Source organism: Zeus faber, assembly GCF_960531495.2.
Source record: "Zeus faber genome assembly, chromosome: 16".
NCBI classification, from domain to species: Eukaryota; Metazoa; Chordata; class Actinopteri; order Zeiformes; family Zeidae; genus Zeus; species Zeus faber.
The window spans coordinates 28,290,635-28,316,262 of record NC_137202.1 but is presented as its reverse complement, the minus strand read 5'-3'; the positions used below and the strand labels follow the sequence as shown (position 1 = coordinate 28,316,262).

Below are 25,628 nucleotides of genomic sequence, written 5' to 3'. Positions count from 1 at the left end.
CACCCACACACACGCACACACGCACGGACTCACCCACACACACGCACACACGCACGGACTCACCCACACACACGCACACACGCACGGACTCACCCAGCTTCCTCTCCACGCTGCAGGACGCTCACGGTGCGCGTTCCCGCGGCACGGCCCCGCGCTATGAAGCGCACACGCGCAAATACGCCCCCCCCGTGCACGTTCCCGCTGCTGTGCGTGCGCGTGCGCGTGCACGTCAGGGGGAGCGTTGTGCAGGAGCCTCCATCTGTCTTCACCTCCACCGGGAACTCCTCCTCCTCCACCCTCTGACTCCTCCTCCACCCTCTGACTCCTCCCTCCGACCCCGCCCCTGTCCGCTGACCCCGCCCCCTCCTCTATTCCGCCGCCACTTCTAAAAGGGGGCGTGGCCTCTCGGTATGCTGCGTTCACGTCCTGTGGGAATTACCACTGAAGGGCTGACCTGCTTCGCGACAGGTTGGAGGTGTTCACCTGGAGCTCGACGTCTGCACAACCAGCTCCACACGGAGATGGAGGTTTGGAGGAAGCCAGGTGAGCACAGAGCTGAGCGTCATGTTCCGGGCTCACGCTGCGCGACAGCGCCCCCTGGTGGTTCAGATCTGCACCTACACGCGCTATTTCCTCTATTAATTGTTAGGTCTGTTGTCTGTTGCTTTCTGTTTTGAAATAGGACGGTGTACACCTGGCCCCCCTTCTCACTGGGACTCCTGCAAAGCGGGGTCCCTTCAAAATTGCACCCGTCCTTGTCAAACCCAAATAGTCCAAAATAGTACGGTGCACTTTGCAACACAGCAATAGAAACGATCGTTTCCACATTGAAGGTGTCAGATATATCACAATACATTATAATAGTTGCAGTATATCTTCCAACTACGCAGCAGTGAGCATCTTGTTCAGGAGCGGCGGGAACAATGCATAAATTGTCTTTTCTGTCGCTTATTTTTGGCATTTACACACATTTGACATATTGCACCATGGTGGCAGGTTATCACGAATCATTTTGAGAGTTGTTTAAGGCAGTTTGTGTCGCAAAGTGTGCCGTACTTTTGTCACTATTTTGGTTTGAGTAGCTCTTTGCCAACAACGGGTGCAATTTGACGGGGCCCCGCTTTGCAGGAGTCCCATTGAAAACGAGCGGGGGACCGCCAGGTGTACCCCAGTCTCTCTCTCAGCCTCTGTATTATGTCAAAATGTAACCTAATCCAAAGGTTTGATGTTTTTTTTACTCAAACTACTCACTACGTAAACAGCATTTCCTTGTTTGGAAGCTCATAATTCCCATTTCTCCTCTTTGACCTGAATGCAGCATTAGTTCCCTCTGCAGGTAGATGATGGAAATCAGACCATCAGGGTCCACACACACACACACACACACACACACACACACACACACACACACACATACAGTATACACGCATATATACACAGGTATACATACACATACAGTACACACACACACACACGCACGCACGCACGCACGCACACACACACACACACACACACACACACATACAGTATACACGCATATATACACACAGGTATACATACACATACAGTACACACACACACGCGCACGCACACACACACACACACGCACACACACATACAGTATACATGCATATATACACAGGTATACATACACGTACAGTACACACACACATACACAGGCACAAACATACACACACACACATATACACACACACACACACACTTACACACATATACACGCAGCACTGTTTTTGTAGTGTACATATATTTCAACTGTTTCGTACATTTTTTGTCAACTTCTGCTGCTGTGACGCCTGAATTATCGTCTGAGGTTTAATAAAATCTCATTTGATCTTCTTTGTTGCACTGAAGGTGCAGTTTGAAATGACAAGACGTAGACGATGCCGACTCCTTAAAACACACATCAGACCGTTCGTTCACGGTGAACGTTGCTTTGTTACGCTGCTGAAACAGAAAGTTATGTACATGTCATTATGAGGAGCCATGTGAGGTCACACACACACACACACACACACACACACACTGTACCTGAAAGGGGTCATGGTCATTTTCCTCAGGTGGAAACAGAGCATCGTTCTCTGGAGCGCCCTCCTCTGGCTGCAACAGGAAATTGCAGGCTCTTAATAAAACAGCTACGACTCATCACTAAAGAGCTGAGGTCCAGACTCTGAACTCAGAACAGAACACATGTGTTTTGGGGCAAGAATGTTAAGATGCAGAAGCTTTGCAGGATCTATAGATCACGAGTAGAAAAAAATGCATATGTTAAGGCTTAATCCTATTAATATAATCCCCAAAGCGCCGTTCCGTGGGCGCCGGAGCTCAGACCCCTCCGATGGCGTCAGAAGGATCTGAGCATCAGGAGGGAAAGTGGAATCACACGCACGGCCGACGAACACGAAAACAAACGGCAAAGCGCCGCCGCAGCCGCTTCACGCTCGGCACGCCGTCCACGCCTGCCTTGCACCTGGGCCCGCGGCGCCACGCCAGGCTTCTCAGGGGGACGTTCCGCGTTCTGGACGTCCGCCGCACTTTCACTGCAAGGGAGTCGACCCTTACCGGAGCCTCCGCCGCGCTGCTCTCGTTCCCCATGGCTGCGCCGACCGCCTGTCACGGTACCGGCAGAACGGGAAGAACCGGCAGAACCGGTAGAACCGGCAGAACCAGCAGAACCGGCAGGACCTGCAGAATCAGGAGCGCCAGCAGGACCGGCAGGACCTGGCGTGAGGGAGCCGCAGTCACGGGTCCCCGCTCCGGGATCAGCTGCTGCCCCGTGTGAGGGCGGAGAAAGAGGGAGAGTGTTTGGTGTGTGTGACATTTTTTGGGATTACATGAACCTGTGGTGCAGCGTTTCTCTCTCCTGTAGCCACGCCCCTTACGGTCCAGTACAGCCACCAAGGAGCTCGCGGTGCGACACAGAGCGTTGGGCGGAATATTGATTTGAAGGGACCTGGGTTCCAACTTTATGTCTCTTTTACAAGCTGCCAATGATGAGAATATAATGAGTCATACGGGGACGTGGAGCCAGGGGGAGAAGCGGTTGCCGTGGCAACGGTCATTATAACCAGGTCGGGGGTTGTTATTCAGATATAACTGAGCACGGGTTGCTGCTATCGACCAATCAGAGAGTAGTATTCCACAGGGGCGTGGCATAAATATAATAATAGTTGACATCAGAGCTTCGCAGTGAAGCCATCAAGTGAATTTGACACCGGAGGCTAAATGCAGCCGTGATGATGTAACAGCAGCAGCAGGTCAGCTGACTTCCTGCCCGTGACCTCCACCAGACGCCCCGCCCCCCGGGCTGCGACCCCGCCCACCCCGGGCTGTGAACCCGCCCACCCCCGGGCTGCGACCCCGCCCCCCCGGGCTGCAACCCCGCCCGCTCTGTTTACACCACCCTGTGTGGGGGCTGGCCAACCCAGCGCTCTAGTCCTCCCTCCTACCTCCTACCTCCTACCTCCTATCTCTTAGCTGCTACCCACTAGCTCCTACCTCCTAGCTCTTACCACCTATACCTCCTGCCTCCTTCCTCCTATCTCCTAGTTCCTAGCTCCTACTCTTGCGTTGCTCTTCTCTCTGTATGAGTGTGCATGTTGTTGAGGCACAGAGCACTGACCTGGATGTGACTTTATAAATAGATCAGCGCTGTCTCCTTCATTTCAAACCCAACGTCTCTTCTTCCTCAGCTCCAACAATGAAACGATAAATATACGTTCAACACAATGTTTTCATTTCAATTCAGACGTTCTGCTGAAGCCACACCCCTCCCAGGCTGGCCAGCTCTGCAAGGGCTGAAATTTCACCCGCTGTGTGTGTGTGTGTGTGTGTGTGTGTGTGTGTGTCCGTGCGGGTGGTGTGCGCGTCGGTCTCCACTCTCATCACTCCGTTTACCACTTTAACATTTTGGAACGACTCCGTCGCACACAGGTCGGAGGGAAGCGTCGCATCTACTGTTTTGTCCGACAGGTCGGCCTCCCCCCGGAGACGCCCACGCACCAAACCTTCTGATTGGATCGTCCCGCGGGCGACCTCACCGGACCCAAGCACCGGTTCCCCCGGAAGCTCTGCCCGACACGGCCCAGAACACAGGGGGTCGGGACCGGGCCGGACGGGGCTCCCAGCCGCCTGTGTGGGGTCGCTGCCTCCATCCTTATTCCTCCGTTCAGACAAACAGCGGAAAGCCGAGCGCTCGGCCCCGGACTCTACTCACCTCACACGCAGCGTCCTTCTGAGGAGCACCGCCCGCCCCCTGCGGCTATAACTGCCCCACTTGGTGACGAGGGGTGGGTGGGGGTGGGTGTGCGGTCAGGTGGTGGAGGAGGTATGGGGGGAGAGGAGGAGGGAGGCGGGGGGGGGGCCTTGAGGAAGGAATGAAACCGAACTGGAGCCGGGGCCGGGCGTTCTGGGGGGTGGGGGCTGGTCAGCTGGGACGGACATCGCTATGGCAACACAGTAAACAAACAGAGAGCCCCAACACACTCACCCCCCCCCCCCCCCCCCCCGAACCTTCTGCCCAACCTGCAGCCGTCAGCCGGGTTCACCTGCTCCATCCACTTTCCTCCTAGCTCCTAACTTATATCTCCTAGCTCCTGCCTCCTAGCTCCTAACTTATATCTCCTAGCTCCTGCCTCCTAACTCATATCTCCTAGCTCCTGCCTCCTAACTCATATCTCCTAGCTCCACTGCTCCTGGCTGTGCCCCTGGAGGAAGGACAAGCCAGGACGGGTCAAAAGCAGAGAATCCATTTCACCGGCCACCATCAAAAGCATGTGCGTGTGTGTGCAAGCATGTGTTGTAGTGTGGTGTGTTGCGTGACTAATAAAGACTGTTTCTTCTTCTTCTTTCTTCTTCCTAACTCATATCTCCTAGCTCCTGCCTCCTAACTCATATCTCCTAGCTCCTGCCTCCTAACTCATATCTCCTAGCTCCTAACTCATATCTCCTAGCTCCTGCCTCCTAACTCATATCTCCTAGCTCCTGCCTCCTAGCTCCTAACTTATATCTCCTAGCTCCTGCCTCCTAACTCATATCTCCTAGCTCCTGCCTCCTAGCTCCTAACTCATATCTCCTAGCTCCTGCCTCCTAACTCATATCTCCTAGCTCCTGCCTCCTAGCTCCTAACTCCTATCAGCTGAACACCTCCCGCCGGGTCAAGAAGGCCAGAAGGAATCTTTTTTCTGAGTACCCTGAGGCGCAACAGAGCCCCCCCAAAAAACGCAGGTCAACCTCTGGCGCCGCATGGAGACAGCATCCTGTCTGCTGCTCCGGAGGCTCCGCGGCCGACAGCAAACACCTGCAGCCATCGTCAAGGCCGTGGGTGCTCAGTGCAAGAACGGCCCCCAAACCTGACGGACATCCACCCCCGTCGTCTCCACAAAGGGCCCTCGGGCATCAGGAGCGACCCCTCGCACCCCGGGCCCCCTGTTCAAGTACCCCCTGTTCAAGTACCCCCTGTTCAAGTACACCCTGTTTTTAAGTACCCCCCTGTTCAAGTACCCAGTGTTCAAGTACCCTGTCCCCAAATGCAACATAGAACTGCTGCTAATGCAAATGCTGCAATAACTGTCAATGTTTATGGTATCTAACTATTTATTATTATTTATTATTATTATTTGATGTACATATATTTATAAATATATATATACATGCATATGTATTTAGATATTTATATATAATTTTTATGCATATTGTTTATGCTGCTAAGTGGATTTGGCTGCTGAGCTACGTTTCATTGTGTTTTAATATGCAATGACAATAAAGCATCTATCTCCTACCTCCTATCTCCTAGCCCCTACCTCTATCTCCCAGCCCCTACCTCCTATCTCCTAGCCTCTGTCTCCTACCTCCTCTCTCCTAGCCCCTTCCTCCTATTTCCTAGCCCCTACCTCCTATCTCCTATCTCCTACCTCCTAGCTCCTGCCTCCTAGCTCCTTACATCTTGTTTCTTTCCTTGGTTTCTGTCCAGAGCGACACACTTCTCTTATTCTAGTTTGTTGATATGAAGGAACATGAAGGAAGCTATGAAGCTGTTCCTGCAGGGCTGTTCAGACAGCACAGCCAAACACACACACACACACGCACGCACGCACGCGCACACACACACACACACACACACACACACAAAACAAGAATCATCTGCTTCATGAGCACAGAACTCTGCAGCTTCTCTCCATCTTCAAAGAAGGGAGGCATGGAAGCAGAAATAGAGAATGAATATTAACCTATATTCAGTCTCTATTTCTGCTTCCATCCCTCCCCATCATCCATCCATCCATCCATCCATCCATCCATCCATCCAAACATCCATCCATCACTCCCCTCTCTCCACCTTCTCTCCTCTTTCTGTCACTCTCCTTTTCTCACGCCCCCCCCCTGGCTCTGCTTCCCAGCATCACTCCACCTCCATCTCCGTCATGCTCCCACTCTCTCCATCTCTCTGCTGCACTCTGCCAAAGGAATCCATCGATCCAGTCCCTGCATGCATCTTCCTCCCGTCCCTCTCCCCGTCCCTCTCCCCGTCCCTCTCTGTGAGATGCCTTTGGCAGACAGTGCTGCTCTCTCTCTCTCTCTCTCTCTCTCTCTCTCTCTCTCTGCATGCTCCTGCAGGTTACCTGGCTGCGTGCTATTCCGATGCAGCTCCCCATCATGTATTCCATGTCCTTCTGCTCCTGGAGCTACGTGGCGTACGGAGCAGCCCTACGCTCAGCGGCTCTGCATAGAGCTGCATCTCCGCCGGAGCCGCGGAGAGCGTGCACGCCTGTGCCTCCGTGTGTGCGTGAGTTTGTGCGCGAGTGACTAATGAGCTGCGTGGCTCCGGGCGCGGCTCTGACATGTTCGCTGATCTGACGTTACGTAAGATCCTCGTTACATAAAGAGAGGATGAGATGATGGAGACGGATGAGGAAGAGGAGCTGCCGCCTCCGGAGCTGAGAGGGACCGGATGGATTGGATTTATTTACGCTGGTTAGGTTGACTCAAGATGAGGATGATGATGCGAAAAAAGGCAACAACGTCGCCATAATTCAAATGAAATAATCACAGGCTTCATTCAGCGGGAACTTTCATCTCCCATCATGGCTGTTTGCCTCATCATTAAACCAGAATGTTGGTTTTGTGTTGCAAGGAACTCGACAAGTTTTTCCCTGCAGCAGCCAATCGGAGTGGAGCAAACACATCACCTGACAGCAAAGCCACGCCCCCTCCCTTGAACTCCACTATGGCACAATGCACATGCGCCCGAGATCTGTTTCCTGTTTCTACCCTGGGTGTATCGTCCAACCCTCACCCTGTTATCTTGTTGTTGAGGAACATAACAGGTCCCCTCTCACAAGGTTTACCAAATGAAAGGGAACAAGTCGATTCCCACCGGCATGGTTTGCCACAACTATTTTAGATATTTCAACTATTTTCTACTTACTACACTAATTTTTCAGTCTGACAGATTTAGTGGGAGGGCACCCTAGCGCCCCCTATTGAGCGGCCGCCACTGAGGAAACATTTACCCCGAGTCGTCCAAAGCCCCCCACCCCCCCGAGGTCCCGGGCGCCTCATGTTGGGAACGGCTGGTGAAAACAGCCCTCATGAGTCACAATCTGAACCTGTCCTCACGTCACCCCTGCTTACCATCACGCGACGGCTGCAGATTTTTCCATAAATAATCCTGTTTTTGAGTCTCGCCGCGTTGGAATCAAACCCGACCTGAAATGAGCCTCAGCGTCTCCACGTGTTAAATGGTCAAATTGATTATTTTATTTGACAGAATATACAAATAATGGCAGATTGTTCCATTTGAAAGGAGAACAAAATTCTGTTTCATATTGACAAAGGATTCTGTTTGTTATATTTAGATTCCATACGAGAGCTTTAATTAACACACGAATACCGCATTTGTTTTATTTTACTTTATTAAAAAAATTTGTTTAAAAAGTAATAAAATAGAATGACGACATCGGTACTGTCAGTCACTGTGTGGGTTCAGGGGTCGGATCAGCGGCTCAGTGATGTCCAGCAGCTCCACCAGCTCCTGAGAGGAGAGAAGAGCGTTGGGTCCCACGTACAGAGCGGAATCGAACTCAGAACCCTGGACTGGGTCCATCATCGCCACGTTCCCTCAGAACCACAATGTTTCTTTGACATGTGAGTCTCACCCTCCACCTCTTGGGGCTGATGGTGATCACACACTGTTTGGGGCTCGAAGACTCTCCGGCGCCGTCGTCCACTGGGACTGCAGCGTGCACGCACGCACCGCACGCACACACACACGCACACACACATCGCAAATCTTATATGATATACCAGGCTCTTTATTGTCATCATTAGATATTATTATTATTATTATTATTATTATTATATAAACGGTGATTTAAAAAGGAATGCATCAGAGTAAAAGCAGGTCTTCTCACCTATACACGGCAGTTTGGAGTTGTCCAGGTACATCCGCGCCAAACCGTCCTGGAAATTAAAACAAACAGAAATAAAGATTCGTGGATGAGGGGAACATTTCACATTTCACAACCTTGGACAAATTCACCAAAACATATTTAATATCAGAGCTTTAATCAGTCACTGCTTCCTGCTCCCATTACATCCCTGAAACTCTGGTGGTTCAGACCAACGAGCTCCGAGCTTCCTCCTCCTCTTCCTCCTCCTCCTCCCTCCTCTTCCTCCCCCCCTCCTCTTCCTCCCCCTCCCCACCTTCATCCTCCTCCTCTTATCCCCCCTCTTCCTCCCCCTCCCCGTCATCCTCCTCTTCCTCCTCCTTATCCCCCCTCCTCTTCCTCCCCCTCCTCCCCCCTCCTCCTCTTCCTCCTCCTTATCCCCCCCTCCTCCTCCCCCTACTCCTCCTTTTCTTCCTCCTTATCCCCCCTCCTCTTCCTCCTCTTCCTCCCCCTCCTCTTCCTCCTCCTTACCCCCCCTTCCTCCTCCTCCTCCTCCTCCTCCTCCTCTTCCTCCTCCATACCCCCCCTTCCTTCTCCTCCCCCTCATCCTCCTCTTCCTCCTCCTTATCCCCCCTCCTCCTCCTCCTCCCCCTACTCCTCCTTTTCTTCCTCCTTATCCCCCCTCCTCTTCCTCCTCTTCCTCCTGCTCCTCTTCCTCCTCCTTATCCCCCCTCCTCCTCTCCCTCCCCCTCCTCCTCCTCCCCCCTCCTCCTCTTCCTCCTCCTTATCCCCCCTCCTCCTCCTCCTCCCCCTGATCCTCCTTTTCTTCCTCCTTATCCCCCCTCCTCTTCCTCCTCTTCCTCTTCCTCCTCCTTACCCCCCCTTCCTCCTCCTCCTCTTCCTCCTCCATACCCCCCCTCCCTTCTCCTCCCCCCTTCCTTCTCCTCCTCCTCCTCCTCCTGTCGCTCTAGCACCGCATGGCACTTTGAACTCCTCTAACTCCATCTTTAACAGTAATGCTGAAACAGTGGAACTTGTACTTCCTGTGGAGCAGCGGCTCCTCCCCACGTGGGGCTGTGTTGACAGTACTGATGGACGTTGTACATGTCGGTTGTTTTCATCTCTTTTTTCACTGCACTGAACACCTGCATTTACCTGCGGAGTAATGAGGTGTTCCTGCCCTCCTGGCATGAAAACCCCCTTCAGTAAAAGTAATACTGTGTTGTGTTGAAGTAATACTGTGTTGTGTTGTTGTGTTCAGTAAAAGTGATACTGTGTTGTGTTGCTGTGTACAGTAAAAGTAATACTGTGTTGTGTACAATAAAATTAATACTGTGTTGTGTTGATGTGTACAGTAAAAGTAATACTGTGTTGTGTTGCTGTGTACAGTAAAAGTAATACTGTGTTGATGTGTACAGTAAAGGTAATACTGTGTTGTGTAGCTGTGTACAGTAAAAGTAATACTGTGTTGATGTGTACAGTAAAAGTAATACTGTGTTGTGTTGAAGTAGTACTGTGTTGTGTTGAAGTAGTACTGTGTTGTGTTGAAGTAACACTGTGTTGTGTTGAAGGAGTACTGTGTTGTGTTGAAGTAGTACTGTGTTGTGTTGAAGTAGTACTTGCAGGTGGAAAATAAAGACTTTGGAGCTGAAACATAAAGTTTCCTGAAAAGTCAAAGTCAAAGCCCGAGACGCAGAAAGTAACTGATTACTTTGGACGTGAAAAAACGACTTGACTTTGGCTTTGACTTTGGCTTTGACCTTGACTTTGGCTTTGACCTTGACTTTGACTTGGACTTTGGCTTCGCCTGCAGAGCAGCCTCACCCTGATGAGGAAGGAGGTGTGGAAGATGTTCTCCACCGTGCGGGAGAAGGAGTTGGGGTCGATGATGAACTCGTAGTAGGAGATCGGCGTCGAAGCTGCGACAGAAACAAAAAAAAACACAGAGCGGTCAGAGGTCAGAGGTCAGAGGGCGCCGGCGGGGGACGGACCACGCCCGCCCTCACACTCACGGTCCTGGGTGTGGTATCCTCGCAGGTATCCCAGAATCCTCTCCACCTCCTTCTCTGTGGCTTCCTGGTGAGACTCCTCCATCTTCTTCAGCTGAAGGACGGAGTAAGCTACGTCAGAGTCTGAACGCTGAAGAGGATTCACATCCAATAATAACCCATACAAAACCAAATACTGAATATTACTGAGTATTTATTATGTTTAGCAACATAAAAGTTGTTTTCGTTCTACTCCAAGCTGATCCTCATCGGCATCTTTTAAATGCGGCACATTTAGAGATCTTCTCCGCCCGCCGATGCGTGACGAGCACCGGCCCCCGCGCGTCACTCACCTCCGTCGGCATCACCCGCTTGGCCTCTTTGCCCGGAGCTTTCCTCTGGCGCTCCACCCGCTGCTTGGGAGGAGGCGGCTCCGTGTGGAAGGACCCCAACCTGCAGGAAGCACAACACAGGCGCAGCGCCGGCAAGTCCAGGCTGCTGGTGAGCCCAGAACCCGGAGCCCAGAGCCCGGAGCCCTGGGGGGCGTCTCGCACTGATCCTGGAACTGGCCTGATTAATATTCCAGCATCGATGTGCAGATTGCAATCACTTCGTAAAACCCTTTCCATGCCACATTCACGGGTTTTCGCTGTAAAACTTAAGGGGAAGTTTAACGCCGTGTCGGGAGATCTTGCAATAAGTGAAATGTGAATTTGCCGCATGATCATCAGTTGGATTTGGACAAGTTGCATCGTCCAAACGTTGAGGTTCCGATCGTAAACGGCAAATAAATGTTGCCATTGACCATCAACTGCAATGCGATGGTTCCTGGTGACAAACCGCCGACACCTTCCATTCCACGTTTTCGTTTTCCCGCCGCGGCAGCGCGCGGTGAGCCGCTGATCCACTCACATGTAGTTGAAGGTCGGTGCGGTTCTGAAGCAGCTCTGCGCTCGGCTCGCCAGCCTGTACCAGGCGTCCTCCGGCAGGTAGCCGTCCGGAGCCCCGTCGCCCTCGCGGCCGCTCCCGTCCTCCAGGCGGTTCAGCCCCATGAAGGACAGCTGCCATGGGGGCGGAAAGGACAACTCAGACACCGCGCCGGCGTCGGGGACGAGCGGCCGCGCCCCGGCCCGGGACTCACCAGGTGCTCTGCGAAGGCGAAGGCGTCGAAGGAAGCTCCGTCAGAGAACATCTGCGTGGCCTTCTCCTTCCCCAGGTCCGTGGCCACCACCAGCAGCTGGGCGTCCAGAGCCGCCTCCCGGGGCTGACGCACTGCCGGGGGAAAGCAAAAACGCCACGAAATAGGACGTCAACGCCCAATTCGACTACACAGACACAGACAAACATTATTCTTTGTTACGGCAAAACTGTGTTCCACCTCCACGTCCGTGCATTGTTTGCATCTGTTATTTGTTTCCTTTTTGCACCGAAAGCCGCAAATCCACCGGCAACGTTGCGTATTGGTGTCATGCGGGAACTGAGCCGACGTCCACGTTCCACCCCCTCAAACTCCTCGTATCATTTCCGGTAAATTGCCGAAGCGGCGGTGACTGGAAGTGTGTGTGAATGGAAGCAGTAACATTTCCATTAAGCAGGGGTGGAGCCGAATCTAAATAAAGCACAAATAGTGGGTTTTTGTAAATACTGATTTGGTACAAATATTTAAAAAATGATTTGTTTTCAGGAAGAAAAAAACAAAAAGATTCTGTTCTGAACCGTGGAGCTGGGCCGCAAAGACGAGGAACTCAAAAAGCTCCGCCCGCCGGCTGCACCGCAGGGCGGAGCCGGAGGGTGCGAGCGGACAGGGAGAGGTAGAACGGGTGGAGGACGTTCCTTCCCTGGAGGCAGAGGGTGTAGGACAGGTTGAAAAGGATCGCACTGATTTAATGACACTTCACAGAGGACTTAACATGGACTGTTCACACACACTCTGGTGAGAAAGGCGAGGCAGCGTCTCTACCACCTCAGGCAGCTGAGGAAATTCCGGGTCTCGGTGAGGATCCTCAAGTCCTTCTACTCTGGAGCAGTGGAGAGCATCCTGACAGGCAACATCACTGCCTGGTTTGGGAACTGTACTGCCCAGGACAGGCGGGCCCTGCAGAGGGTGGTGCGTTCAGCTGAACGTACCACTGGAACTACCCTCCCCCCCTTGCAGGAGTTATACACCAGGAGGTGTAGTAGCAGAGCCCGTAGGATCATGAAGGATCCTCATCACCCCAACAACGGACTGTTTCAGCTGCTGCGTCAGGCAAGCGCCTCCGCAGTCACACAGCGAGAACAGAGAGACTGAGACGGAGTTTCTTCCCTCAAGCCATCAGAACTGTCAATGCTGACCTCACCAGGGGTCCTAACTGAGCCATGCACTAGGCTCCACTACCTACTGTACTGTATGTAGCATACTGTACCGCATACTGTATCACTGTTCAGGGTTGTTCGTGATGCCGTATTGCTGCGCCGTACTGTTGTATACTGTGCTGTATTATCCCAAACACTACCTCACACTATTCACATTCACATGCCACTTTAATTCACATGCCACTTTAAATGCACATATCTGTATATACATAGCCATATTCCTTCTATCTATTCCATTTTATTTCTATTTATTTTTTATTGTATTTTATTCTATATATTTTTTATCTTATTCTATAAGTATTCCACTTACTGTATTACGTTTTAGGAGTCAGTCGGTCTATTAGAAAGGAATTTTCTACTTTTTATTTTATTTTATTTTTGTACTTTTTCCTAGGACTTATTGTGTGCTATCACCGGGTGCGTTGCATTACATTTCACTGCATATATGTATGGAAGTATGTATATGTATGTGACAAATAAAAATCTTGAATCTTGAATCTTGAAACACTGGGTCAGGGTTGGGGTTGCTGCGGTTACCGGTGTTACACGGTGTCGCCTTTTTTAGAGAAATAAAACATAAATGAAAATGTTTTTATAATTTTTGCGTATCAGCGCTGAAGTTGATCGGATGTAAAGGAAATTCTAACTTGTAAAATAGTGAGTTTCAATACTGAGTCTGACGCTTCAGGGTGAATGTGAAGGTGCTGCAGCACAGTCTGATGGAGATCGGGTGGAGCTCAGGACCTGTCTCCCTCCATCCCTAATTATCACCCCTGCATAACAGGGACACACACCCCCCCCCGTTTTTATAGGTGATATGTGAGACAGAAATGCATAGACAGAAAACAGACAGACAGACAGGTATACAGACAGGTATTGATTGAAATCAGACGGACAGAAATAGACTGACACAGGTATACAGACAGCTAAAGACAGACAGACAGGTATAGACAGAGACAGACAGACAGATAGGTATAGACAGACAGACCGGTATAGGCAGACAGACAGGTATGGACAGACAGACAGGTCATACCATCTTTAAACAGTCTGTTGGTCATGTCCAGCACCTCGGTCAGTTTGTTGTTAGCAGGATTCAGCATGTCCTCCCTGTTCTCTGTGGAAACACAACAAGGAATTTGTTTGTTTTAATCTTTGAAGTTGAATATCCAAGTCAATACCCCCATCACATCAATACCCCCATCACATCAATACCCCAATCAGATCAATACCCCAATCAGATCAATACCACAATCAGATCAATACCCCGTCAGATCAATACCCTGTCACATCAATACCCTGTCACATCAATACCCCCGTCACATCAATACCCCCACCACATCAATACCCCATCACATCAATACCCCAATCAGATCAATACCCCCGTCACATCAATACCCCAATCAGATCAATACCCCACCACATCAATACCCCCATCAGATCAATACCCCATCACATCAATACCCCAATCAGATCAATACCCCAATCAGATCAATACCACAATCAGATCAATACCCCGTCAGATCAATACCCTGTCACATCAATACCCTGTCACATCAATACCCCCGTCACATCAATACCCCCACCACATCAATACCCCATCACATCAATACCCCAATCAGATCTTTACCCCGTCACATCAATACCCCCATCAGATCAATACCCCCATCAGATCAATACCCCCATCACATCAATACCCCCATCACATCAATACCCCGTCAGATCAATACCCTGTCACATCAATACCCCGTCACATCAATACCCCATCACATCAATACCCCAATCAGATCAATACCCCCGTCACATCAATACCCCGTCACATCAATACCCCCATCAGACCAATACCCCGTCACATCAATACCCCCGTCACATCAATACCCCATCACATCAATACCCCAATCAGATCGATACCCCGTCGCACCGATACCCCATCAGACCACCCCACCACACCCACTCACGCTGCACCGAGGTGATCAGCTCTCTGTACTTGGTTCTTATCGCCCTCCTCAGCTCCGGATCGTCCTCGTCGCTCATGAACTCCAGTCCGCTTCCGGAGTCCTCCGTGCGGGCTTCTTGCTCCGGAGGCTCCGCCGCGCTGTAACCGGCCGCAGAGCCGTTCTCCCCCGGCCTGTCCGGAGTCTGGTCCCCGCTGCGCCGGGCTCTCTTCATGGTGTCACCGTCAATATGAAACTTAGCGAACGGTGTGTTGATGTTGGGTGCTGGGTGTTGGGTGTTGGGTGCTGGGTGTTGGGTGCTGGGTGTTGGGTGTTGGGTGCTGGGTGCTGGGTGTTGGGTGCTGGGTGCTGGGTGCTGGGTGTTGGGTGTTGGGTGTTGGGTGCTGGGTGTTGGGTGTTGGGTGTTGGGTGCTGGGTGCTGGGTGCTGGGTGTTGAGTGTTGGGTGCTGGGTGTTGGGTGCTGGGTGTTGGGTGTTGGGTGCTGGGTGTTGGGTGTTGGGTGCTGGGTGCTGGGTGTTGGGTGTTGGGTGCTGGGTGTTGGGTGTTGGGTGCTGTGTGTTGGGTGCTGTGTGTTGGGTGTTGGGTGTTGGGTGCTGGGTGTTGGGTGTTGGGTGTTGGGTGCTGGGTGCTCCTGTTCCAGAGCTCCGGGTCCAAGCTGTTGCTCCTTCCGTGTCAAGGCGTCATCTGAGCCGCTAACCCGCTAGCATGACGTCTATCAGCCTAGCCTGTGCCGCGTTCAAGTCCGATGAGAAAGCTGGGAACTTCGACACTCCAGCGTGGAAAAGCAGTTCACGCCTTCTTACAAGTTGTAAATACGATAGATAACCGAGAGGCCTCTTCACGCTGAGTCCGACACGTAAGTAGCGTCGTCATCTTTGTCCGGTGTTCACTCTGCTCACCATACTAGAGATCCACCAAAGGTACAAATATTATTGTTGAACTTTTATTAAAACTTCCTATATGACATAAACGCAGCATTGTGCTGCGTTCCGGCTACCTCGGAATTTCGCAACTCCTATTTGCCTGGGTTGACGTTGCTCAATTTATGAACCTCCGTTAATGAATTCACATGTGTCATACTTTGTCGAAGGCTTTTAATCAATCTTTCTTCTTTTTTGTTTCCCCTGTGAGAGGTGGTCACATTAACGCCATCTACCGGGAGGGGTTGGAGACCAGGCTCAGGCAGCAACACGACGTCTCCCAACGTCTTGTTTTTACTGGTGCGTTCAAACTCCTCGGAATTTCCTATGCTTTTTATAGTGCACACAGCCCACGTAAAAGCAGGTCCGGATCCAAAACAACGCTACTTATAGCTGTCAAACCTGGACTATATTATGAAAACAAGACTAAATTACATTTTAAACAACATTTCTGATTGATTAAACTTTTATTATATTTGTGAGAACAGGAAAAGGATGGATTTTACTGGGTTGCCCCTTAGAGGTTGGATTTTCCATTAAACTCTATATCTGCAGCTCAGAAGACAAAAGGCCTTTTATGATAAAACCGTTATTATCACCTTCCAGCATATAAGAAATCCAGTGGGGGAAAGTAACTGATGTATGAATACTTTGCTCCTGTACTTAAGTAAAATGTCCGTACTTACTTCAGTATAATAATTTTCAGAAACGTTTACTCCACTGCATTTTAAAACAAATATCTATACTTTTTATTCTACTGTAACAATGGTCATTTGCTCAAGGACTGACGAACAATGACATGATCTAACTCGTTTATTTCCTGAAGTACAAGACAAAAACGCATTGTTGTCTCCCTAAAAGACCTTGCGGTCTGCACAATACAGACACTGCAAACCAAAAATAATGAAATGCATTTGATTTAAGGCAACAAGGCAACAACGTCATCAGGCCAAGCCACAGAACGCCCACGGAAAGCGTCTCACTTACAACCAACATGACCCTGGGCCGCCTCGTGATGGGGAAACTCATGTATTAAAGAAAAACGATATCTGAGACTCTGTCACAACGCCTGCTTCTGGATCCATCAAACCTCTCTTCACTTTCAGATCCATCGCATCCGTTCGCTCCAGATCGTCGTAAGTGATTATGACACCACCACCTTTATTCGCAGAAAAGGGCTTCAGTAGTACTTAGTAGGATTATTATTATAAACTCTGTTATATCATGGTACTGAATAATACAAATACTTTTACTTTTAATACTTTAAATACATTTAAGGGCAAAGACTTTTACTGAAGTAGAACTGGAATCAGGAGCTCAACTACTTCAGGGCTGAGCAGTAGAACCCGGATCCTCCCGGGACCGAGCGGCCGCCAGGGGGCGGTGTCACAGACGCGCCGCAGCCCCGGAAGTCCCGGAAGCGGCTCCGCGCAACGTTGTCGTTCCGTCGTCATGGAGACCGGAGCGGCGTCGCTTCTCCTTCCCCGAAACGAGCCGCGCGCGACGCCCGGTGCCCGAGGCGCGGCGACGTTTTCAGGCGAAACCGGCAAAAAGTCCCGTTAAGTGACGTCGCTTCAGGGAACTGCAGCGTGGAGCCTTTTATGCATTTAATTCAAATGTTTATTTATTTTTCTTTTTAATTCAAATGTTTATTTATTTTTCTTTTTAATTCAAATGTTTATTTATTTTTCTTTTTAATTCAAATGTTTATTTATTTTTCTTTTTAGTTGAAATGTTTATTTATTTTTCTTTTTTGATTCAAATGTTTATTTATTTTTCTTTTTAATTCAAATGTTTATTTATTTATTTTTATTTAGTTTGTGTGTTTGCTCAGTGAGATAATCCCCCTTAATCCCCGGGGCTCTGGGACCGCACGGCCATGGCCGACACCGGGCCCGTCTCCCCCGAAGGGAACCCTTTGGCGTCGACGAGCCCGCGCCCCGGGGTGAAGCCCGTGGAGGTTCTGATCAGAACCCTGAACGAGTTCATCTCCGAGCGGCGGCACCGGCTCCCGTACGAGGCGGTGAGGGTCATGCACGAGTCCTACGGGAGGGAGCGCATGCGCAGGAGGGGAGAGGGGGGACGCAACCTCCCTGACCTGGTGGACACGGGGCCCTGGCCCGCGGGTCAAAGGTCACGCCTCGGCCCGGGGGGGGCCCCGAGGCGCTCCCCGGCCGCCGCGGGGCAGCAGATCGAGAAGCTAGCGGGAGACATCCGGAGGAAGATGGGGGTGACGGTGTCGGAGAGAGACCGCAAGCTGGCGGCGCTGCTGCTGACCAAGCGGCAGGAGGAGCTGGAGCGCCTGGAGCTCCGCCACCAAGAGGAGCAGCGGAGGGAGGAGGCCCGGGAGAGGGAGGCCCTCCGGAGGGACCAGGAGGAGAAGAGGAGGCGGAAGAAGCTGAAGCAGAGCATGGGGCGCTGGGTCGAGGAGGTGGAGGCCCGACGGCGGCTGAGAGAGCGGGACGAAAGGGAGGCGGCAGGGTTGAGGGAGAGGGAGCTGCTCCTGCAGGAGGAGAGATGGAGGAGATTGACGGAAGAGCTAGAGGTACAACGCAGGCAGAGGACGGAGGTCGCGCGGAGGGAGGCTGAGGCGCGTAAACGCCGTCAGGAGAAGTTACGGAGCAACAGAGTGGAGGTGGAGAACCTGGAGCGGGTGCGGGAGCGGCAGGCTGCGCTGCAGAAGGAGCAGCGCGCCAGGAGGCTCAGAGCGACGCAGGAGCAGAGCGAGAGGAGGAGGCTGCAGCAGGAGAACCACAGAGAGCAGCTGCAGCACCTCCTCCTGAAGCAGCAGGTGGAGCAGCAGGTGGAGGAAGAGGAGGCGCTGATGAAGAACGCCTTGGAGCAGCGGCTGCACCGCTCCCGGGTGAAACACGCCCGGGCGGTGGAAGCGCGGGTGGAGGAGCTGCAGGAGCGGGCCGCCCGGGATGCGGAGCTGGTCCGCAGGGCCCAGCGGAGGGCGGAGCAGCAGACGCAGCAGCAGCTCACACGCAAGCAGCACCTGCTCCAGCTGAGCCAGCGGCGCACGGACCGGGCCGCCCGGGTCAGCTCCACCCAGATCCGGGACCGAGTGCAGCATGCGCGGCAGCACAACCAGGAGCGGCAGCGCAGCCACCAGCGGCTCAGAGACGGAGCGCAGCGGCAGCAGGAGGCGCAGAACGCCGCGTGGGGGAGCCGCGTCGCCGACAAGGAGCGCAGGCTGCAGAGGCTGCACGCGCAGCGTGTGAACACGCAGGAGGCGGCGCGCAAGGCGGCTCGTGCCTCCTTCCACCTGCGGCAGTGTGTGAGGGAGCAGGCGCAGCGTCGCACCTACAACCAGGTGGACCTGGAGGCGGAGCTTAGCGCCGCAGTGCACCGCATCAAACTGTAACACACACTGTAGCTCCGGTAGAGTGAAAATAACCAAATGTATGTTGTTCCAGAACATAATGTAATATATACACTGATCAACCACAACATGTATACCACCACTAATAACCACTTACATTGTGTAGCTCCCCCTCGTGACGCCAAAACAGCTGTGACCCTAAGGTGAAGGTGTCCTGTGGTATCTTAGCAGCAGATCCTTTAGGTCCTGGAAGTTGGAGGTGGGGCCCCCATGGATTGGGCTTGTTCCAGAACATCCCAGATCCCTCCATCGGATCGGACCCTGACCCCGACCCCACCCATCCACATGATGTAGAAGAAAAGGTGATTCATCAGACCTCCACCTTCTTCCATGGCTCCATGGTCCAGTTGAGGCGCTCACGTGTCCATTGTAGGTGCTTTCAGGGGTGGACAGGGGTCAGCATGGACACTGTGAGCTCCCATACGCAGCAAGCTGCCATGCACTGTGTGTTCTACACCTTTCTATCACAGCAACATTCACTGTTTCAACACTTTGTGCTGCAGTAGTTCTTCTGTGGGATCCAACCAGACGGACTAGACTTGGCTCCCCACGTGCATCAATGAGCCTTGGGCCCCATGACCCTGTCGCCGGTTCACTGGTCGTCCTTCCTTGGACACTTTTGGTAGTAACCACTGCACAGTGGGAACAGCCCACAAGACCTGTGCTTGTGGAGATGCTCTGACCCAGTCGTCCAGCATCACAATGTGCTCCTTGTCAAAGTGGCTCAGATCCTTACGCTGCTTCAACACATCAACTTCAACAACTGACTCTTTACCTGCTGCCTCATTTAATTATAATATATAACACTATATATATAATAATATATAACAGTATGTATGTGTGTGTGTGTGTGTGTGTATATATATATATATATATATATAAAAAACAGAATATATATAATAATATATCCCATCCCTTGACAGGTGCCATGGAACCAGATGATCCATGTTATTCACTTCGCCTGTCAATGGTTTAATGTTGTGACTGATTGGTGTATGTATTAAATATAATATTATGTGTGATAAGTATATAGAACAGCTGTTACTTAAACGCATTTAAATTGGACTTCCAAAGTATTAATATTTTATTCTGTTCTGGATGTTATGAGTATATTGTATTTTATAAAGATGGTTTTCATCAGTGAAATTGCAACTTTTCAGCTATTTAAGTTTTTAATGAAATTGAAATTTCTTAATTTTCTATAAAGCACTTTAATAAGATATTCAGAATGTTTTCCATCATGTCATTTGTCAAACAATGGCAGATTTTTATATTTTATTTATAGGATTTTGTTTTCTATGAAGCTCAAATCATTACAATTTAATAAAGTAAATTAAATTGGCTTTAAGAATTGTGGATGATTCAGGGGTGAGAGTCCACTCCAGTCCATGATCCACTCCTGGGTCCCGGGTCCAGGGTCCAGGCCAACACCTGGCCTGGATTAGACAGATTAGACAGAACCCCTCCCCCCCTCCCCGGGACGGTAACACAGAACATAATCGCATGGTCTGATATATAACTTAAAACATAGAACATGACTTAATATCATATCTACATGGAAAAAAATAATTTAGAAAAATGCAAAATATTTAAAAATGTTAAATATAAACATTTTCTGCGGTGCCCCTTCAACTCTTTTGAGGAACCCCAGGGGGCCGCGGGCCGCCGTTTGAGGTTCATTGCATGTTGTCTTTACATTGATGAATTGGGTTAAAAGTGTTTCTCTCAGTAGTGTCACTCACCTCGGAGAGGTTGCGCAGGAGCGGACCCGGGCCCAAAATAGAAGTCCCCAAAAAACGTGACGGCTGAAAAACGTAGAACAGCAAGCGGCCCGTCCATGTCCAGGCTGCTTTTCACTCCATTTGAACTTTTTCTAGAATTGAACATGAATAGAACTGGAAGTGCTGTGCACCGACTCCCACATGGTTCTATGTCACGGAGCTGCAGGGGGCCGGGGCGATGTCAATATAGAACCATCTTTATGGAACTATGTGACATTGGACTTGAAGCCAGTTCTATATGGGTGTCGCTGAACGTCGGAAGATAGAACCACAGCCCTAAACACACCCTGTGCCAGGTGTTTTGTGTGTCCCAGTTTTGTGTACAAATTACATTTTTTTTTTCCAGTGTGAAAATATATGTATGCCGATTATTTTTATGAAGAATTTATTGTCTCAAACAGAAAAATCTATATTCAATAGCATAAGCTATAAGGTGGCGAGCACCCAAACGTACAGAAAATATAAAAGAACAAAATCTTTAGATTTTTGCCAATTTATCTTGGCATCTTTAAGTAGGCAAAAAGTTTGATAGCATGTTTGATTCTCTCTCAAAAGTTTGAGAGAGAATCCATCCTAAAAGTGGAACCACACGAAGTAGAGTGAACACCAATGGAAACGCTCACCGCCTGCACTTGGAGCTGATGTTTAATGGTTTATTGTTCAAAGTGGTGGGTGGGGCGGTACACATCATTTTGTATAAAAGCCCTTTGGGAATGAAAAACTGGGAAATCACAGCGTCTGCCACTGTTAATTCTACCACTCCAGACAGGTCAAAGCAAACATAAGCACATTCAAATAGTGTGTGTGTGTGTGTGTGTGTCCCTGCTGAACAAATATGCTGAGAACTTTCAGTCAGCCACTGGGCCAGAGGAATCCATCACTTCAGAATCGCTCAAGTGATGGAAAAACAATGAATTATCCTCAGGTGAAAAGAAATAATAAGACTATTACAAATAATTGCCACCACAAAAGTGACAAATGCAGGTGCATTTAAAAGCAGCGGCACAACAATACGACTACGCAGACGGCAGGAAAATATTTTGTTACATCATAAACTCAATTTCAGAGATCCATTCACCTTTTACTTTTGAAGTAGCTTGAACAATCACAGGCTTTCCTTAAGAAAAATAATCTACATTCAGTGTTAAAGATGGTGGGAAAATAAAAAACAAAAAAAAATAAGAATAAAAATTAGTGATTGTTAGAAGTCACAAATTTTGTGTTAGCTACAGTATCTCCCTCGGCAGGAAAAAAAAACAAAAAAACATGTCACGTCATGAAACATTCAGTGATTTCCATACGTCTCAGAGGTATAAAAAAACATGAAGAGGTATAAAACTTTAAAATCACTTCATCATGAGCAGAGGAGCAGCAGAGCCCACGGTGCCGAGCACGCCGCGTCCATAGTACCGTCAAGTCTTTCGGGAGGGCTTCAGTCGTGGCGGCCGCACCGTGTCTCCGTCGCCCCGTCCGTCGATCATCTCAGTGAAAGTAGAAATCAGTGCACGTTTCCCCACAGTGCTCCTCTGAGCAGACAGACAGCCCTCCCACAGTGCTCCTCTGAGCAGACAGACAGCCCGTCGCACGCTGTCCACAGGAGACGCACGGTGCGGTTGTGTGGGTGTGGGTGTGGGTGTGGGCCTTCACGTGGAAATACTCACATCGTTTTTTTTTGTTTTAAGAGGCTAAACAAAAACTTTCTGATACAAACTTGATAAATCCTGAGTCAGTTCATTATTGTGCAGGCACTGCATTGCATTATGGGATTTGTAGCTGGGTAATATAAATTAGTGTGCGGCTCCTCTTGTGCCGTCGCGTCCGAGGTGCGACGGGGCGAGCGGCTCAGAACCCGCAGGCTGCAGCAGGAGCAGCGGCCGCACCGGGAGCCTCCGCGGTGGAAACCCAGCCGCGTTTCAAAGCAGAGTGAGATGAAAGTTGCACCGGCATCGAACCGCGGCACGGAGCAGCCGGGACGCAGACGCTGCATTTACATTTTAGGGACGGCGAGCGGGGACGGCCGCCAGGTGCAGCGCTCTCTCTCGCTCTCTCTCCGTCCGTTCATCGTCGTTACAGAACAGAGTGCCACCTTAGAAGTGTCTCTGAGGTTTCCAAATAGCATTCAAAACAAAACAAAACAGCAACTAGTCAATAAATACCATTAAAGACACAAAAACAGCCATTTCCTAAATGTTAGCGTCCGAGGTGGAGGGAGTGTTAGTTTGGTGTGGGCGTGTCTCCTCCAAGCCGCTTAGTGAGCTGCACCACCCAGTGCAGACAGTTAGGGGGATGAGCAAAGGATTATGGGGGAAATCCCTCCGCCCTGCGACCCGGAAGCCAGTGCCGTACTAACACACTAACACACTAATACTTAGAAGGAGGGAAGCCGCCTGCCGCGGGCGGGTGGGCGGGGCCTTCCGCTTTTCAAGTGCAATAACGTTAAAGAAACGAACCGAAAAAAAAACAACTAAAATCAGAAAACCGTCTTAGGGGAAAAAATAAAATAAAGAAAGTTCATCTTTGTTGTGCATGAGTTTGTGCGGGCGCAGTCCCTGTGTAGCGTGGCTGCAGAGGCCTCTGAAGCTCCCGACGGGGGCGTGGCCTCGTCCCCGGGCCCCGTGGGGCGGCTCGGTCTGGCGGACGGTCGGGGGTGTCCCGCTCTGCGCGGCCTCAGTTCCGCACCTCGTTCTCGATCAGACAGTCCTCCCCCGACTGGAAGTCCTCGTTGAGGCCGTTGGCCACGTTGATGATCTCCTCGTCCTGCGAGGACCCCTGGCCGTCGTCCTCGCCGCTGCCCGACCCCGCCTCGTCCGAGCTGGGCTCCTGCAGCACCTGAGCGATGTAGGTCTGCTGGAGGGGGGGCAGGACGGGTCAGCGCCACCCAAACAACAACCGACAACACGCGGCTGTTTCACCTTTCATTTGACTCTGTTTCAACCAGGCCTTTCAAAACACAGGCCCGGGGGCCACATCCAGCCCAGAAGACTAAGGCCATTTATAATGTGTTGTTAAATCATTTGAATGTTTCATCTGACAATGCTTCAGTCATCCACAAAATTGTACTTCATGGTTTCAGAATATAAATCACAATAAAATAGAATACAATAAAACATTTTTATGATTTGTTCCGATTTTTAATTATTTTCTATATTTTTGATTTTCAATGATTACAATTTAGAATTTTTTTTTTTAATTATTCAACAATCCACTAAGGCGGTCGGGGGGGGAATAAAAACAAAGTTATGCCTTGACTGAAACAGAGCAGTGGGACGTCACCGTCACGTTGCTCCGGCTTGGGACTTACCGCTGATCTGCCGGTCGGGGAGACGCGAGCCACACGCCCGTCCTCCAGCCCGTCTGCCTCCTGGGTGTCGATCTGCGGAGGACACACGCTCAGCTACATATCACCAACACAACCCGAGAACCCGGTCCATCTGGACCCGGTCCATCTGTCTCCATCGAGGCAGAATCTGAGTCTGTGTCTTCTTTTTGACATCTTCTTGTTTTTGTTCGTCTCTACTCGTACGACACAAACATTTTAACCCTAAATAACAGACGTTCTGCCTGGATCAGGATCAGTCCGTGTCTCCCCACAAAATAAACAATTGAAGTTTATTATATATTTATTCATTTTGAGGAGCACGGCTGCCAGGCGGAAGTTTGATTTAAAATTCAAGAGTTTTGTTTTGGTTTCACATATAAAAGCCTGGAAGCTTCTGCAGCTGAGGTCAACAACAGCCCCACTCACTACTTGAGGAAACACGGTTCTGTCAATAAATTACGAGAGTTTGATTTCACTATTTTCCCCATTTGATTTCTTTCATCTTCACGCCCCGCTGACGCTGTTCTGGGACGTTCTCCGGTTCTTTTCCAGCTCTAACATCTTTTAAAGTTCAACCTCCTGCCTTGTCCTCCAGGGATGAATAAAGTGTCGTCTATCTCACTGGAGAACATTCCACTGAGCGACGAAATGCTCATTCATTTGCCGTCTCATCATTTACCTGCTCTGAGCACGTCTATCTGTTTTTTCTTGTCTTTTCCACGGTGCCCTGAGCAGCAGCATCAACATCTCGTACTTTCCAGACCTTTACTTAAATATCAAGCACATTCAAACTTTCTGGATATCTGTCTGACGCATTAAAACCCTCCCAGAGCCTTACAGCCGGACGGCGGAAGTGCCGGTAAGACAAGCAACCAGGGAGACAGAGGGCTTGGGGCGCCGCGGCAACGCACCTTGTAGTTGTGGGCGCTGAGGTACTTGAAGTGTCCGAAGCAGACGTGCGACAGGCAGACTATGATGGTGATGATCAGAACCACGAAGGTGAACATGGACGTTGCCGCCGAGAAACCTGAGGAAACACCGTCAGTTTCAACACCAAAAAAAAAAAATCGGGTTTATGCCAAACGTTTAAATGTCTTTAGCCTCAGTCATTATGTGTAAGATGGACCAAACAGGTTATAATATAAACAAGTACTGTGTAGTACTTCATCAGTCATGTCCCAGGTTATAAACCAGTTTAAAATAGTAAGAAATAACTTTGCTCCTTTCCGCCTTGGAATTTGACCGTTTGCCAACTGACGATATCACATTTCCCATTTCTGTGAATAGGTGACTTAAAATTCCAAGGAGAATATTCAGGTTGTGCCACAGCGCAAATACACACATTTATATGAAGCTGCATATTCCTCTGCCACCATCCTGCTCATTTCCAAATTTGCCATTTAAGTCAGTCAAGAGGCATCTTATACTGGTTAAATTGTTCCTCCATCCAGGGAGGGAGAGTGTTGGCATCATGAGACAGTCTCATTAATTAATAAGTTTTAATTAAATCACAAATCCCTGTGGAT

At 50.2% G+C, this 25,628-nt stretch overlaps 4 protein-coding genes across 11 annotated transcripts in view; 1 reads left to right on the top strand and 3 right to left on the bottom strand.

The window, feature by feature from the left end:
• tacc2 (transforming, acidic coiled-coil containing protein 2) overlaps nt 1-3,281 on the bottom strand; it is a 54,076-nt gene extending 50,795 nt beyond the window's left edge. For 4 of the 6 annotated variants that reach the window (XM_080016681.1, XM_080016682.1, XM_080016684.1 and 1 more), the window contains exons 1-2: nt 2,581-3,275; nt 2,050-2,118 (exon numbers count right to left, since the gene is read on the bottom strand). In XM_080016681.1, the coding sequence (XP_079872807.1) occupies nt 2,050-2,118; nt 2,581-2,613 (102 nt within the window). In that variant the 5' untranslated portion in view covers nt 2,614-3,275. Of the gene's footprint in view, nt 1-2,049; nt 2,119-2,580 lie in introns of all 6 variants that reach the window. The other 2 variants (XM_080016685.1, XM_080016686.1) reach the window with 2 other exon arrangements.
• A 4,633-nt stretch (nt 3,282-7,914) lies between these two features.
• nsmce4a (NSE4 homolog A, SMC5-SMC6 complex component) lies at nt 7,915-15,360 on the bottom strand. The gene is made up of 10 exons (XM_080017159.1): nt 14,701-15,360; nt 13,779-13,859; nt 11,532-11,662; nt 11,303-11,451; nt 10,744-10,843; nt 10,415-10,505; nt 10,227-10,321; nt 8,427-8,475; nt 8,172-8,248; nt 7,915-8,047 (listed from the first exon to the last, which is right to left on the bottom strand). The coding sequence occupies exons 1-10, from the start codon at nt 14,909-14,911 to the stop codon at nt 7,982-7,984; spliced, it is 1,050 nt and encodes a 349-aa protein (XP_079873285.1). The 5' UTR covers nt 14,912-15,360; the 3' UTR covers nt 7,915-7,981.
• A 2,136-nt stretch (nt 15,361-17,496) lies between these two features.
• Nucleotides 17,497-18,984, top strand: LOC307242148 (uncharacterized protein; the record flags this gene model as incomplete). The annotated part of the gene is made up of 1 exon (XM_080016481.1): nt 17,497-18,984. The coding sequence occupies one exon, from the start codon at nt 17,497-17,499 to the stop codon at nt 18,982-18,984; it is 1,488 nt and encodes a 495-aa protein (XP_079872607.1).
• Nucleotides 18,985-21,412: 2,428 nt separating this feature from the next.
• LOC307241833 (CSC1-like protein 2) overlaps nt 21,413-25,628 on the bottom strand; it is a 31,088-nt gene continuing 26,872 nt past the window's right edge. For 2 of the 3 annotated variants that reach the window (XM_080016074.1, XM_080016076.1), the window contains 3 exons: nt 25,014-25,129; nt 24,085-24,156; nt 21,413-23,630 (listed from right to left, as the gene is read on the bottom strand). In XM_080016074.1, the coding sequence (XP_079872200.1) occupies nt 23,451-23,630; nt 24,085-24,156; nt 25,014-25,129 (368 nt within the window). In that variant the 3' untranslated portion in view covers nt 21,413-23,450. The remainder of the gene's footprint in view (nt 23,631-24,084; nt 24,157-25,013; nt 25,130-25,628) is intronic. The other variant, XM_080016075.1, reaches the window with a different exon arrangement.

Excerpts from the sequence above, each read along its gene's own strand:
- nsmce4a (XM_080017159.1), bottom strand. The coding sequence starts at position 14,911 with ATGAAGAGAGCCCGGCGCAGCGGGGACCAGACTCCGGACAGGCCGGGG. Across the intron at positions 11,663-13,778 it reads CAACAGACTGTTTAAAGATG|TGCGTCAGCCCCGGGAGGCG; the intron begins GTATGACCTGTC and ends TTCCCCCGGCAG. Across the intron at positions 10,322-10,414 it reads AGGATACCACACCCAGGACC|CTTCGACGCCGATCTCCTAC; the intron begins GTGAGTGTGAGG and ends TTTCTGTCGCAG.